This window comes from Lissotriton vulgaris, chromosome 10, assembly GCF_964263255.1.
Source record: "Lissotriton vulgaris chromosome 10, aLisVul1.2, whole genome shotgun sequence".
NCBI classification, from domain to species: domain Eukaryota; kingdom Metazoa; phylum Chordata; class Amphibia; order Caudata; family Salamandridae; genus Lissotriton; species Lissotriton vulgaris.
This window is the reverse complement of record NC_141698.1, coordinates 1,000,077,666-1,000,090,690: the sequence shown is the minus strand read 5'-3', so window position 1 is coordinate 1,000,090,690 and position 13,025 is coordinate 1,000,077,666. Positions and strand designations below refer to the sequence as shown.

General features: G+C 42.7%; 1 protein-coding gene across 3 annotated transcripts in view; it reads left to right on the top strand.

Moving 5' to 3' along the window:
• The window catches only part of PHKA1 (phosphorylase kinase regulatory subunit alpha 1), a 1,293,387-nt gene that overhangs the window by 542,275 nt on the left and 738,087 nt on the right, over positions 1-13,025 (top strand). For all 3 annotated transcript variants that reach the window (XM_086942009.1, XM_086942008.1, XM_086942010.1), the window contains exon 14: positions 2,176-2,310. In XM_086942009.1, the coding sequence (XP_086798135.1) occupies positions 2,176-2,310 (135 nt within the window). The remainder of the gene's footprint in view (positions 1-2,175; positions 2,311-13,025) is intronic.

The window sequence follows — 13,025 nt, the reverse complement described above, 5'->3', positions numbered from 1 at the left end:
ATTTCCAATGCAGATGCAAATTCCTGAGCATTATTGAAATTAATTATTGATTTTGGGATGTTCGCTGAATATGAAGTTAACTGGACCATCGTCCGCTAAGGCAGAGTACATTTACGTTTACTAGTACATTTACATATTTTGCAGTCATTTTTCCTTTGGATGGTAAAAACCTATCTTGGGCATCACTAAAAACAATTGATTGTGACTTAGGGCGACAGCACTATTGAATCTCGTAATATGAGTCAGAATTAATGTATTATAATGAATTCTATAGCTGGTCTAGGCTATCTAATTAGAACTTTTTCATTACACATATATGAGGCCTAGTGAAAAATGATTTTTAACATTTTTATTGGGTAAAGCAAACATTGCTCTTTAACAACAGATTATTCCTCTCTTTTGATAATGGAGAATTCAATAATGCAGCTTTCAACATTGTCACATTGTATGATGTCAGGCTGGTTTGACGGGTGTTACAGTGCTTCCTTATGGGTAGCCCTGGATAGGAACGAGGTTCCTATCTTCTAAGGCTGTCCTCAACGGTAATCTCTTTTCCAGTGAAGTCCACTTAGAAAACGTAAAAGCCTAAACTCCTAAATTCCAGCTAGGCAATCCTTTCCTTGGTCGCAAATATTGGCTGATAAACGGTCTTAATGCATTTGTGAAACTTGTATCTAGTTTGTATTTTCTGAGGATGAAAGCTATTAGAAGTGACTTTTTTGTTGGCATCGATTAAATCAAACCATAAGATTGACTATAACTGCAAAACTATCTTCATTTAGTGTTAGTATTCAAGAAAAGTGCTACCCACACCATATTGAGTGATATCAGTATTAACAGACTGATCCAGAAGGATAAATGGACAATTGTGCGAAAGATTTTTTTCGATTTTGTTTTTTTTTAATCAAAGGGGTGCAGTGCAGGACCCGTTTTAGATCTTTTTTTTTTAAGCTTGATCTGAAGATCTCCAGCTTTTTGGTGCAATCAGGCAGATGATGGATGATAACTGGCTCTTCTGTTTTAAAACCGTCCGATAAGAATTCAAGTTGACTAATAAAAATATTTGATATAAAAATATACTTGTGCCTATTCATCTATGTTGTAATGAAAACTACTGAATTGGAAGAAAAAAAGTGTGGTGGGACTGAAGGGCTTGGAGTGATTTTGGCCTTAGAAATTTGCCATGAATACCTAGGTTCATATATGTTTTGAGTCCGGATGACTTTCCTTATCACATAGAGAAAATGTCTCATGATGATTAGAAGATATACAAAAACGTGATGCCATATAATGCAGCTCTATTGAATTATGTGAGTCAAAATGTATGTGGGTTTATGTATCATTTGCCGCTATTTCCCCCTTTTTCCACATGTTTTTCCAGTTTCCTTTGTCATTTTTCTATTTTTTGTATCATCAACTTGGCTATTTCATAAATCATGTGTATTGATACAAATCACGATCATTCATAATAGTTAATCAAACATTATTCTTGAAACTAATTCTTTGCTAATTAGTTAAAATAAGATCTTTCATTACAACAATATTACAGGTACTTACTACAATGGTGCAGCAATTGATCAGAAGACAGATAACTGCTGAGATGACACCTTGTTAGTTTTCTGCCAAAATGGCAAAATATTTTGTTTTTCAATTTCAAGCTCACAAAGCAGGAGCTCAATATTGGAAAACAAAAAAATCAGTGGCAGTGACACTCTTTGAATTTTTTCACAGCATGTGGTGCTTGGGGATCATTTGTGTTTTCCCTCGCCTGAATGTCAGGCTCTTCTGGCAGTGCTGAAAAGAAAGCAAAGTATGTCCGAAAGATAGCCCTAAATATGGTAAAACGTCTGACATGCATTGACCATATGAATCAGCCAGGTACATCTCCACTGTCGTACAGTCTGGTTCTTCGTCCACTGCCGTATAATCTGGTTCATTGCCCGGCTCTGTGAGTTTTACAAATAGGGCTCCAAGCCATTTTTGGCTGATACCCTCAATTTGGCAAACTCTGAATGCCCCAACCTCTTACTAGAGGGAGGTGGTGTCATTTATGAATTTCATTTCATGTTTGATCTCTTTGTTTCTTGTGATGCAAATATCTTCTATATTTAGACTTTGCACACTTTTTCCTTCTGAGAGATATGCCAGTATTTAATATTTTCTCTTGTTTCTCAGTGTCCATTTTAGCAGAAACTGAAGAAATCAAAGCTATACTAAAGAACCATGACATTGAAGTGGAAACGGTGGCTGATGTTTACCCCATCCGAGTGCAACCAGCACGAATCCTCAGCCATATCTATGCCAGGCTTGGTGAGTATTCATGGACTTTCCTACTGCCTGAGTTGCACTTTCTTATCTGTTGGGGCTGAGGGTAGAAGCAATGTTTTGTTAGAGCTCGAAAGATGTTGTGGTGGATAATTTACAAAGCTCAATATGTATGGGGTAACATCTCAAATACACAATATTTGAACTTTCGTAGCATTTGATTTGAAATTAATGTAAAATGCTAGAAATTATACATTAGTGCAAACCAGTTAACCGTCTTTTTCTTTATGTACCAGGTGCATCTTGTGTGTCCAATGTTATGTACAACACAGAAATACACAAACCATTACAATCCATAATCCGTATTTGTAGAATGATTCACCGTACTGACACTGAAAAATAAGACTGAACATTTCAGGATACCAATCATAAGGACAATTAATATCACATTTTGTATTTCCATGAAACTTCACTGGATGGGATACTCTTCTGCTCCAGGTCTTTAATTGAATATACACTTTGTTGCAAAAGCTGTGTTAGGACTCGATCTGAGGATTCTGCTAACTCAGAGTTTACTTGCTAATAAACTATATCCATCAGCTGTTTGAAGTAAAACATATTTAAATATCAACTCTGGACTAGTACACATACTTCATTTTATTGCTCTAACAGGATGTGCAGCAGTTAAGTCATATTCAATTTGATCTATCTAATGTTGGAGATTAGTTATTAGCAAACAGTTTCTCTAAAGAAGCTGTCTTGTTTGAGCTGGTCTGAACTCCCCCGTACTTTCATTGTAATCTACAGAACCACTCGTAAAATTACATTTCTTTTGAAAGTGCTCGGAACTTAGTCTGGTACTAGATTTAATTAATTTAATTATCTTGACTTCAGCAAAAGTAGCCCTATCAGGGGTAGTCTACCAGCCAAATGTAACATCTAATATCTGATATGCTCCTGTAGGAAATAAACAGCATTGAATTGCTTAGCAGATAGTTATATGCTGGTGAAGACTTCTTACGATGCCCAGCTCTTCAAAAGGAACAATGGTAACATCACAATATGTAAAAATATGGTAGTGGGGCTAATTTCTTGTTCGATTTCAGGCGCGCCAAATATTGATCCTTGACACGTGGTAATAGAAGACCTGTAAGAGCTTCTCTTTCTGTGCACCAAACATTCTTATGCTAATTTGGATAGAAACAAAAGGTGTTGAAAACATCAGCAACAAGATCTCTTTCAAGCTGATTTATATTTCTGGTTGGTACCAGCTTCCCAGGCCTGATCAATGTAGACAGAAGCTTTCTCTGAAAGGTCTGGAACTTGCCTTTATCCACCGAAATCTTCCATGCCACTGTTTGTAACTGACCTGATTTAAACAGTGGTTGTACAATAACCTGGGGCTTGTCAGAAAAATCGGATGTTTCAGTAGAGTTATTGAGAAATCCGAAGAAATTTCCTGAAGAAAGGTAACCAAACTTGTGGTGTTACTTCAGTCAAGTCATACCTGAGCCTTCATCCTCAGAAACCTCAAAGTAATGGAAAGGCATGGTACCCTTTTTCTTCCAGAAAGGATTTTGCAGCAGTATCTGGTCTCCACCTGAAAAAACATAAGTATGACACAAAGAGATCACTGATGCACTTTATTTATATTTTCTGGAAATTTTAGAGGTAGAGGTTGAGCTTCTGGAGTTCTGTAGAAAAAAATTTGTTTGTCTGCTACTGTGTTTATATTTCTTGGAGGTATTCTGTTGTCCCAAAAGTATTCGGATCCAGGCAGCAGTGCTTGCAGTCTTCATTATTTAGGCTAGAAACTGACTTTACGATTTCTAGGCAATTAATGTGTTTTCACCACTGAAATGTTGTCTGTCCTCATCAGGATGCACATTTTATTTTGTTCTGGGTCAGGCACCTCACAGCGAATGGGCCTACCAATAACTCCCTAGTTTACATACAGTTAAAGTTTGACTCTCAACTACTTTCCTCCAGTAAAGAAGTCACTACATCCACAACTGCAACCTAGGTTGTTGTACCCGATTCTGTAATGTCTAGAGAGGAGCAGAAAAAGGCTCAACCTACCACCTCTCTTTGTGATGCTGGCACTGCTGCGTCTCTCCAGTTACTTTTTCTGATAGTTCTGCTACTTCAGAAATGTCAGTTCCTTGCAGAAAACTAAAATCTTCAATCTCTGAAGTGCCTTGTAGTAAAGGTGTCTGAAAATATGGCATGCATGGAAGATGTCATTTGACCAACATCCAGGCTAACTGTTTCAGGGACTGAGTTTTCAATTTTAGAACCTTCTTTAGCTACTCTGTCTATTACATTGATTTTAATATGGAGTCATTTAAGCTTTGCCCCGACTCAGCAATCCCATCTCTTTCTTGGGTATTAGATCTGACTTGGATTCATTGATAGTGAACACCAAGCCTGGAGACAATTTACCTCCATGTTCTTGTTGCCCACAAATATTCCACAGTTGGCCCTATGTACGATTGTGGAAAAGAACAAACAATAAAGCCTGAATTTATAGATATGGTCTGGGCACTCAAAATTCAGCTTCAGACCAACCATCCATTCACCTTTTAGTAGAAGGTTCTCTAATCAATTGATGCCTTTTGTCTTGAAATGTCTGGAGATCACACAGCTGTTGAATATCATGAGGTAATGCTTAGTCTAGAACCCTTGTGTTTTTTCTTGACTATAAAGATGTTCCTGAAGAAGCCAGTTTGGGTGTATCAATAAATAGGCGGGTGCCCTCTCCCTCAACAACTTGCGAACCCCAGCAGTTATGACCATACTTTTGTCTCAGGAAAATACAGTAGGTTTTGGACTTACCTTTTAGTAGAAGGTTCTCTAATCAATTGAAGCCTTTTGTCTTGAAATGTCTGGAGATCACACAACAGTTGAATATAATGAGGTAATGCTTAGTCTAGAACCCTTGTGTTTTTTCTTGACTATAAAGATGTTGCTGAAGAAGCCAGTTTGGGTGTATCAATAAATAGACGTTTGCCCTCTCCCTCAACAACTTACGAACCCCGGCAGTTATGACCATACTTTTGTCTCACGAAAATACAGTAGGTTTTGGTCTTACGGTTTGACAAGAGAGTACAGGTGTAAAAAATGTTGAATTATCTGACGCATCCTCATGTGCTTGTCACAGCTCTCCAGTTTAAATACATTTTCATATCCTGCCAGCTGGAGGGGAGGGCGGTCAAGGGAAGAAGGTAAAAGCCACACCTCATTATCCTCCAGAATAGTTAGATCCTCCCTAGTGGTTGTTTCTGGGAAACATTTTTGAGGCCAGTTGTGGCTCATGATGGAAAGAAAATTATGAATCTCTTTTGGTCATTCCAGTGACCTTTTTTCGGAAGAATTTCTTTGTTCTCTGGGAGCCTTGCTGATGGAACTGGCCTGCAGTGCCCCATTTTCCTTAGCCAGCCCTCCAAAAAAAAGTTGGTTGGAACATCTTTTTTATGGATCTTTAGTCGTCCCTGTGAGGGGTTTAACATGCTGTAGACAAATTGCAGCTCCTTAATTAATAGAATCCCAAAAAGTAACCCAGCAGCCTAAGTTAGATTTTTTGCAAATAGTAGTCACAGTCTGTTAATGAGGCCTCCTCTTTCGACTATCACATCCATGTTCAGAATTTTAGTGATAGAGGTTAGAAGTTGAGAAACGTATGGTGACGGGTCTTCCACAACCACATGAAAAATTGCTTGTGAATTTTGTCTTCTTATGGTCTTTATCCAGAGTAAACGAGACTTTACCCTCCAGGTAGAGAACCATGAAGGCTGTTGCATACCTTACTATCAGTATGCCTGCACTGTTAATCCTGCACATAAAGAGCAGTTTTCTGTGTTACAGTCCCCCTTCCAAAGGACTGGGACAAATTCTTTGAGTGGTTCTCTGAAGTGGACTGGCCCCTCATTACCGTCTGGGTTATGGTCCAGGTTTGGTTTGATACACTGTTTCATATTGCCTGAAAGTGAGTGCCAGGTAAAGTATCTTTTCTGATAAACAGTTTTAACCGTGTATCAATACAAAGAAGGGGGGACCAGGAGCCAGTTATGGTCCAGTGCCAGTGCTCCTAATATGAAATGTGTAATCAAAAAGTGACACTGTTCCGGCAGAGGGGTACAACAAGTCACCCACTCGCTACGAGGAAGATGAGTGAAAGAGAAAGGGGGGGAAAAAAAGAAAGGTGTAGAGCCTCCCAAGGTATTAGCACCCACTAATGAGAGGGGAGAACTAGTCTTGCCTCTTGATGCCCTTACATAACCCAAAGGATGTCATGCTTCATCATTGGGCGTTTGCTCCTTGTCAGGCCGGCGCTGCAATGCCCGAAGGGTCACTTTGGCTCAGATATTTTTAGAGAACAGCCGTTTGATGCAAGCGGGTGTGTGGGGTGGGTCCCCTTGGAAGGTTGTGTAGTGAGAGCAACTTGAGTTGAAACTGCGTAAGGGGTACCAAAAAATTGTTTGATGTGGCGGTACCCTTGACAGAGTAAAACATCTGGTTGTGTGTTACCCCAATTGACTTAATGTGCTCAGGTAACTAGAATGATAGATAGGTCATCATGTTTCGCGCCTGTGTGGTCTCAAGGATCCATGGCGCTTCTTCAGAACAGAAAGAAAACCAGGTGAGGTAATGTGCACGTAAAAGGTAAAGGGGGAAATACCCTCTAATGGTGTTAGGGCGGGCCAAAGAACTGTTCCCTACAGTGTGGCTACAAACTCAATAGTCGTGACCGCTCCTGAACACTCCCTAGGAGAGGAAACAACAAAAAAAACAGACAGGACATACGGCGGAACAACCTCTGTGGCGACACATTGTGTTCCAACAGTAGATGGTCGTATGGTGCACATCACATAGGAAAACATAAGAAAACAAAAGAAAACACGAGACAGGTAGGCTCAAGATAATGCCATTAGCGCAGAAACCCCATCGCAGTCTCTCAACTCCGACAGCGTACACAGCGCCAGAATGCATGGCCGCTGTGGGTGTGGCCCTGCCGGCGTACAAGGAGACACCTGCGCTGGGCGTAGCGCCAAAGGAGGAGGAGCCCAGCATTATGGGCTATTACTTGCATGTAGCATATCGAGTTTGCGGAAAAAAGAGAGAGGCAACTCTCCAAGCCATGTGGGGTGGCAGCTGGAGGTTTTAGGAACTCTTGTAGCTGCAACTGACTGCCACACATGTATAATAACAGTTGTCTGAGTCAAGTGAGCCCATGTTAGAATATGGCATAGCCCCCATGGAGTATTAGCAATCTTCAATAGCCCTTACCTATTCAAAGGAGAATTGCTCCATAGGCTAGAAATGTAGGACGCCCACACCGTACCAGGCTGAAGAAAGAGACAACATGGGACACAAACATCAAATAGTACCCATGGCTCATACACAACCGTGCAATACACAGAAATAACTGTTCAGTCTTTGTGGTCCCCATCACAGCGTTTCTACTTACAAATGTGCTTGGGTGCCGCTCAGTCTCACTTATTCTGCCTGTAATGAGTGGCCCTGTCGGAGACAACTTCAAATACTGTTGCTGATTGGTTCCTGGGGAGGTTCCCCTCTTCCGGTATGCCCAGTCATGTAACGAACTGCTGCACATGTGTGAAAGGAGCAGCGGTCATGTGCATGTCTATTGGAAGGACTCAAGTCCAGATGGACTGCGTACCGCGCAGAGCCCTGTCGTCATGTTGATTGATGACCCCAGACGTGCTGAGCGCAAGTATGTACCGGAGTGCTATCCCAAATGTGGCGGAAATGTGTTATCTACTTAAAGTGCGGGTTTGCTCTGGCATAAAACTATAACCTCAGAATGAGGTGATTGTCACCTGGAAGCCATTGGGTATAGTTGGGTATAGTGGTTTTGTCAAAGCATGGCGGGCCCACCTCTAGTAAGAAAGATTACCACTGCAGTTTTATAAAGATGAAATAAAGAAGAAATGGCTAGCTTGTGTACTGGCCCATCATTATATCCCCATGTCTGAGAGGTCGTAGGACAGAGTGTCTCATGCACCTAGTTAGGGGGTGTTCGTGTTGTAGTGATGCCCCCATGATCACTTGTCCTCAAAAGGCGGTATAGTCCTACCCTTAGTGTACTCAGTGAGTTAGAGTTCCAGGTAGGGCCCTTCTCGATGTAGTGGTTTGTCATTTTGGTAGCCGTCCGGCCTCGTATGATAGTGCTTTTATGTTCGCTTATCCATGATAGTGCTTTTATGTTCGCTTATCCTTTTTTTGACCGGTCGGGTCATCATTCCCACATACCTCAGAGAACACGGGCAGGTGATCAGGTAGACACAGTTCTTAGTGTTAACAATTGGTGTGTCTACGCTGTTCCCAATTGAAGTTGTCAAGATTCAGGATTTTCTTCGCTTCTTTTTATTCCCCCCTTTCTCTTTCACTCATCTTCCTCATAGCGAGTGGGTGACATGTTGTACCCTTCTGCCGGAACAGTGTCCCCTTTTTGATTACATGTTTCATATTAGCACGGGCACTGGACCATAACTGGCTCCTGGTCCCCCCTTATTTGTATTGATACATTTTTGGAAAGGCGGCTCAGCCGAGGTAACCTACCTCTATCCCTTTGTTTCCTCTCTCTTTTCTGTCACACGAGACAGGATGACTTCTACAATGGGCGAGAACTTGGGACTCTGCTTCGGCGAAGACATTGTGGTCGAGATCCTTAGAACCCCCTCACTACTGGACAGCGAGGGTAATATGGCAAGCGCAAGCCTACAAGGCGACTGGAATTCACTAGCCCTCCCGCTCGTTTTTTCCGCCACTGCCTCCCCTGCGGCCCGCCCCCCTGTGCTTCCATTTGCCGCCCGCTCCCCCCTCCCAGCTGCTCCTCCCTCCCACCTACCCATATGCGCAGCGGGCACACCTAAGGCAAGCCCATGTGTGCCCGTCCGCGCCGAAACCACGCCCAACGCCAGAACCCCTGGCCCCCGCGAACACCATGAGACCCATTTCCGCTACGACCCCAGCACCCCCACGCACTGAACGCTGGGCGATCACACATCTGCTGCCTGGCCGCCCCAAAACATACCCAAAACCCTTCTCCTGCCGGACATGCCGCTTCACCAGCATCCGACTCGCCAACCCATCGACCAGAAAAGAATCCAACTACCTCAGATGCATTCTTCTCAACATCTGCTCCGCCCGCAAACATGCCGTGGAACTCTGGGACCTACTAGACTCAACCTCTCCAGATGTCGCCTTCCTGACTGAGACCTGGCTGAACCCCTCCTTGGCACCCGATATTGCCATGGCCATCCCGGACAGGTACAAGATCACCCGTAGGGACCGCACTAACGGAGTAGGAGGAGGAATCTCCATTATCGACAGGAACACTCTCAGAGTCTCGACCAACACCGACGACACCCTCAGCACCGCCGAACATCTGATGTTCCAGTGAGCGCAGCAATCTCCCTGTTGTGGTTCAGATCTAGGAAGGAACTGCAAATGACCTGCAATGGTGGCTAACATACCAAGATTAGGTCCGTGGCAGACTCCTCTCCCTTTCTCAACCAGAGCGGACTGCTCGGTTCTGGTGGTGCCATGGAAAGGTGGAGGTCACGGTCTTCGGCCTTCTGCGGAATCCAGGCGGCAAATTAATCTTCTGGAGCTCTGAGTGATTCGACTAGCAGTGAATGCCTTCCTGCCTTCTTTTGCTAAGAGGAAGGCTGGTGCAGGTGCTCACGTACAACACCACCGCCATATGGTACTTCAACAAACAGGGCAGGGTGGGGTTTCAGACTCGTTTGTCAAGAGGCTGCGCCTGTGGATGTGACTAGAACACCCAGGCATATTTCTAGATATTCAACACCTGGCAGACTCTCTGAATGCCAGAACAGATTAACCCAGCTGCCAATGACTAACAGATCACGAATAGCGTCTCCATCCGGAGGTGGCACAAAGCCTCTTTCAAGGTTGAGGAGAAGTTAGATCTGTTTGGCACTGCAGAGCACCTACAATGTCAGCGGTTTTGCGCACTGGAGGTTCCAAGGCAGCTCTCACCTGGTGACACTTCATCTCGAGTGGAGCTCTTGCCTGCTGTATGCCTTTCTGCCAGTACGGCTCCTATTTATTTATTTATTTATCGTTCCTCCAATCAGGCTGCCTTTTCGGACGGGTCAGTTGTTTCAGCAACAGGCCAGGGCACTGCACCCAGGCCTCCGAACCCTCCACCTTCTGCATGGAGATTATATGACGACAGTTGACCGCTTTTGACCTTCCACCTGAAGTCTGCAATGTTATTATTGAGGTGAGGCTCCACCCCTGGACCCAAATAGTGTTTTAGTTTTATCGTGGTAGTACCAAGGGTTCCTGGTGGACGATCAGTTCTTCGTAGGATATTTTGGGGCCAAGAAAGGGAAGGTGGTGGAGGAACCTACCTCTGCTTCAAAATGTGCTATGTATTGGCTAAGAAGCAACCCTCAGAGGTCTTGAGTGCTCATTCAATCAGAGCCAAAGCTGCGACCACTGTGTTAGGTCGCAGTGTTCTCGTCTTGGACCTCTATTAGGCAGTTATGTGGGCATCTCTGCACACGTTATGTAAGCACTTAGGCCTAGACAGTCAGGTTTGTCAGAATGGGCACTTCATCCGTTCAGTTAGTTTTTCTGGTGTAATCCCTTTTGGTGCCCCATTTCAAGGGATGTATTGCTTGGGTATATATTCTAAGGTAAGGAATCTGTCACCAGAAGTCTCTATCAGATGAACAAGTTACTTAACATTGGTAATGCAGTATCTGGTAGAGACTCTGTCTAGCTGCAGATTCCCCTCCCACCCTCCCATCCTTCCCGATCTGCGAATGAATTCCAGCGATAAGATTACCCCTATTAAAGAGTCCTAGACATGCACACCAGTGGTCAGTGCTTATCGTGGCTCTGTGTTCTGGTGTGGAAAGTTGCCAAAAGAAACTGACATCAGCACACTTGGGTGGTACCTATATAGGCACCACACATATAACATCTGGCACGGACGATGCCACGCGTAGCAGAACGACGCCACCTACAGGCATGCAGGGGTACTGCTCAACAAAAGTTTACGGATCCTGTTGTCTGACACATGCAGAATATTCTAAGGTAAGTAATCTGCAGTTAGATAGTCTCTACCAGATAAGACATAACCAAAGGTAAGTAACTTGTTATTTTAGTCCTTTGCCCTTTCAATTCCCTCCGACAGAAGGACAAATTCAGGATGCTCACCCTAGCACAGGTCTTGCCTGCCCTCAACCCAGGAGACTGGATGGTATTATTGAAGTCAAACCCCCATATTCATCTGAACTCCAATATTTGTACACCCCATAATTTTACCAAAGTAATTCGGCTCTAGCATCTCTAATTGATCTAACTGTTAGAGACTACACTCCAACCACAATAACACAGTTTAGTAGGGTTAATCAGAAATAAATATTGGAAGTGGAAAGAATTGAGTTCTAGGCCAAAAATGAGCAAAACATATCTATTTTACACAGAAATAGTTGAAAGCAGTACATAGAAAATATGCATAAAATTCCATAAAGGCACAAAATAAAAAATTACAAAATAAGTACAAAATCATAGACTTTAATAATCCCTGGTTAAGAGAATCTAAGTAAGAATTTCAAGTCTCATGAAGAGTATAGACACATCCCATTAAGAGTCTAAATCAAGTGGACATAGAAAAATAAATGCTCCAGTACTAGCAGTCCAAATGGTAGCTGTAATCCTTCGGAACCCCAAAAGAAAACAGCCTAATAGAGCTAAGCCTAAACTGAAACTAAACTTAAACAGCTAAAGTCTAAGACTTTTATACGCAAATAACACTTACTAAAAATAGAATCTGTAAATATAACATAGTATGATCATGGTTAGGGTTGCATTGGCAACTCAGAAATACCTGCCTAAGTTCTTAAAACATTAACCCACTTCTTAGGATAAGAGAAGACTTTTATCTTCTCCCTCAGCAACCAACGTCCGTTAACGATTAACACAAAATGAAACATCCCTCTAACAATGTCTCATTTTGCGCGTCCACACGAACACTTCCAGCAGAGGTCCTTGAAAATTATACTTTGTGTACATGTTGGAAGTTTCAGTCATAATATAGGCTTTCTAACAAAGTTGTACATGACTATCACATTTACGTCATTCACTTGTTGTTCTGCAGAGACAAGGGGAGAAATGGCTTTGCAATGAGACACTGATTGGGAGGGTGAATGAGCAGGAGCAGGTTGAGCAGAGCATCAGAAACTACATCCATATTAGAAATAATGGCTTCTTAGAGGGAAATGTGGCATAACTATTAATCTCATTATCTACTGTTCTAAGTGACCTAGGTAACTAAGTTCAGGTGCAACTTTCGGTTACAAATTCATGCATTATAAAAAAAACTTCAATTATGATAAATATTTTTGCACCAACTTTTTTTTATATTAAATACTACGACAGTAGCATTGGACCTGCAGGATGCTAGTTTCCACACTTCTGTACTACAGACATAATTCTCTGCGGTTCAAGATGGGGCAGGAGCAATTTCAGTTTGTTGTGCTCCCTTTTGCCCTCACCAGTGCTAACGAAAGTGATGGCAGTCGGGCGAAACATCACCTTACTGGCGTTCTTCACTCCACTAAGGAGGAAAAGAGACTCCATTAACTGGATCATAAAAGGGCTCTTAGCTTTTACATCAATTGTACCAGGGACATCATGTGTATGATCTACTATTTGTGGGATTTACTTGAGCTAAGAAGGGCAAGGCAGCGCGGAAG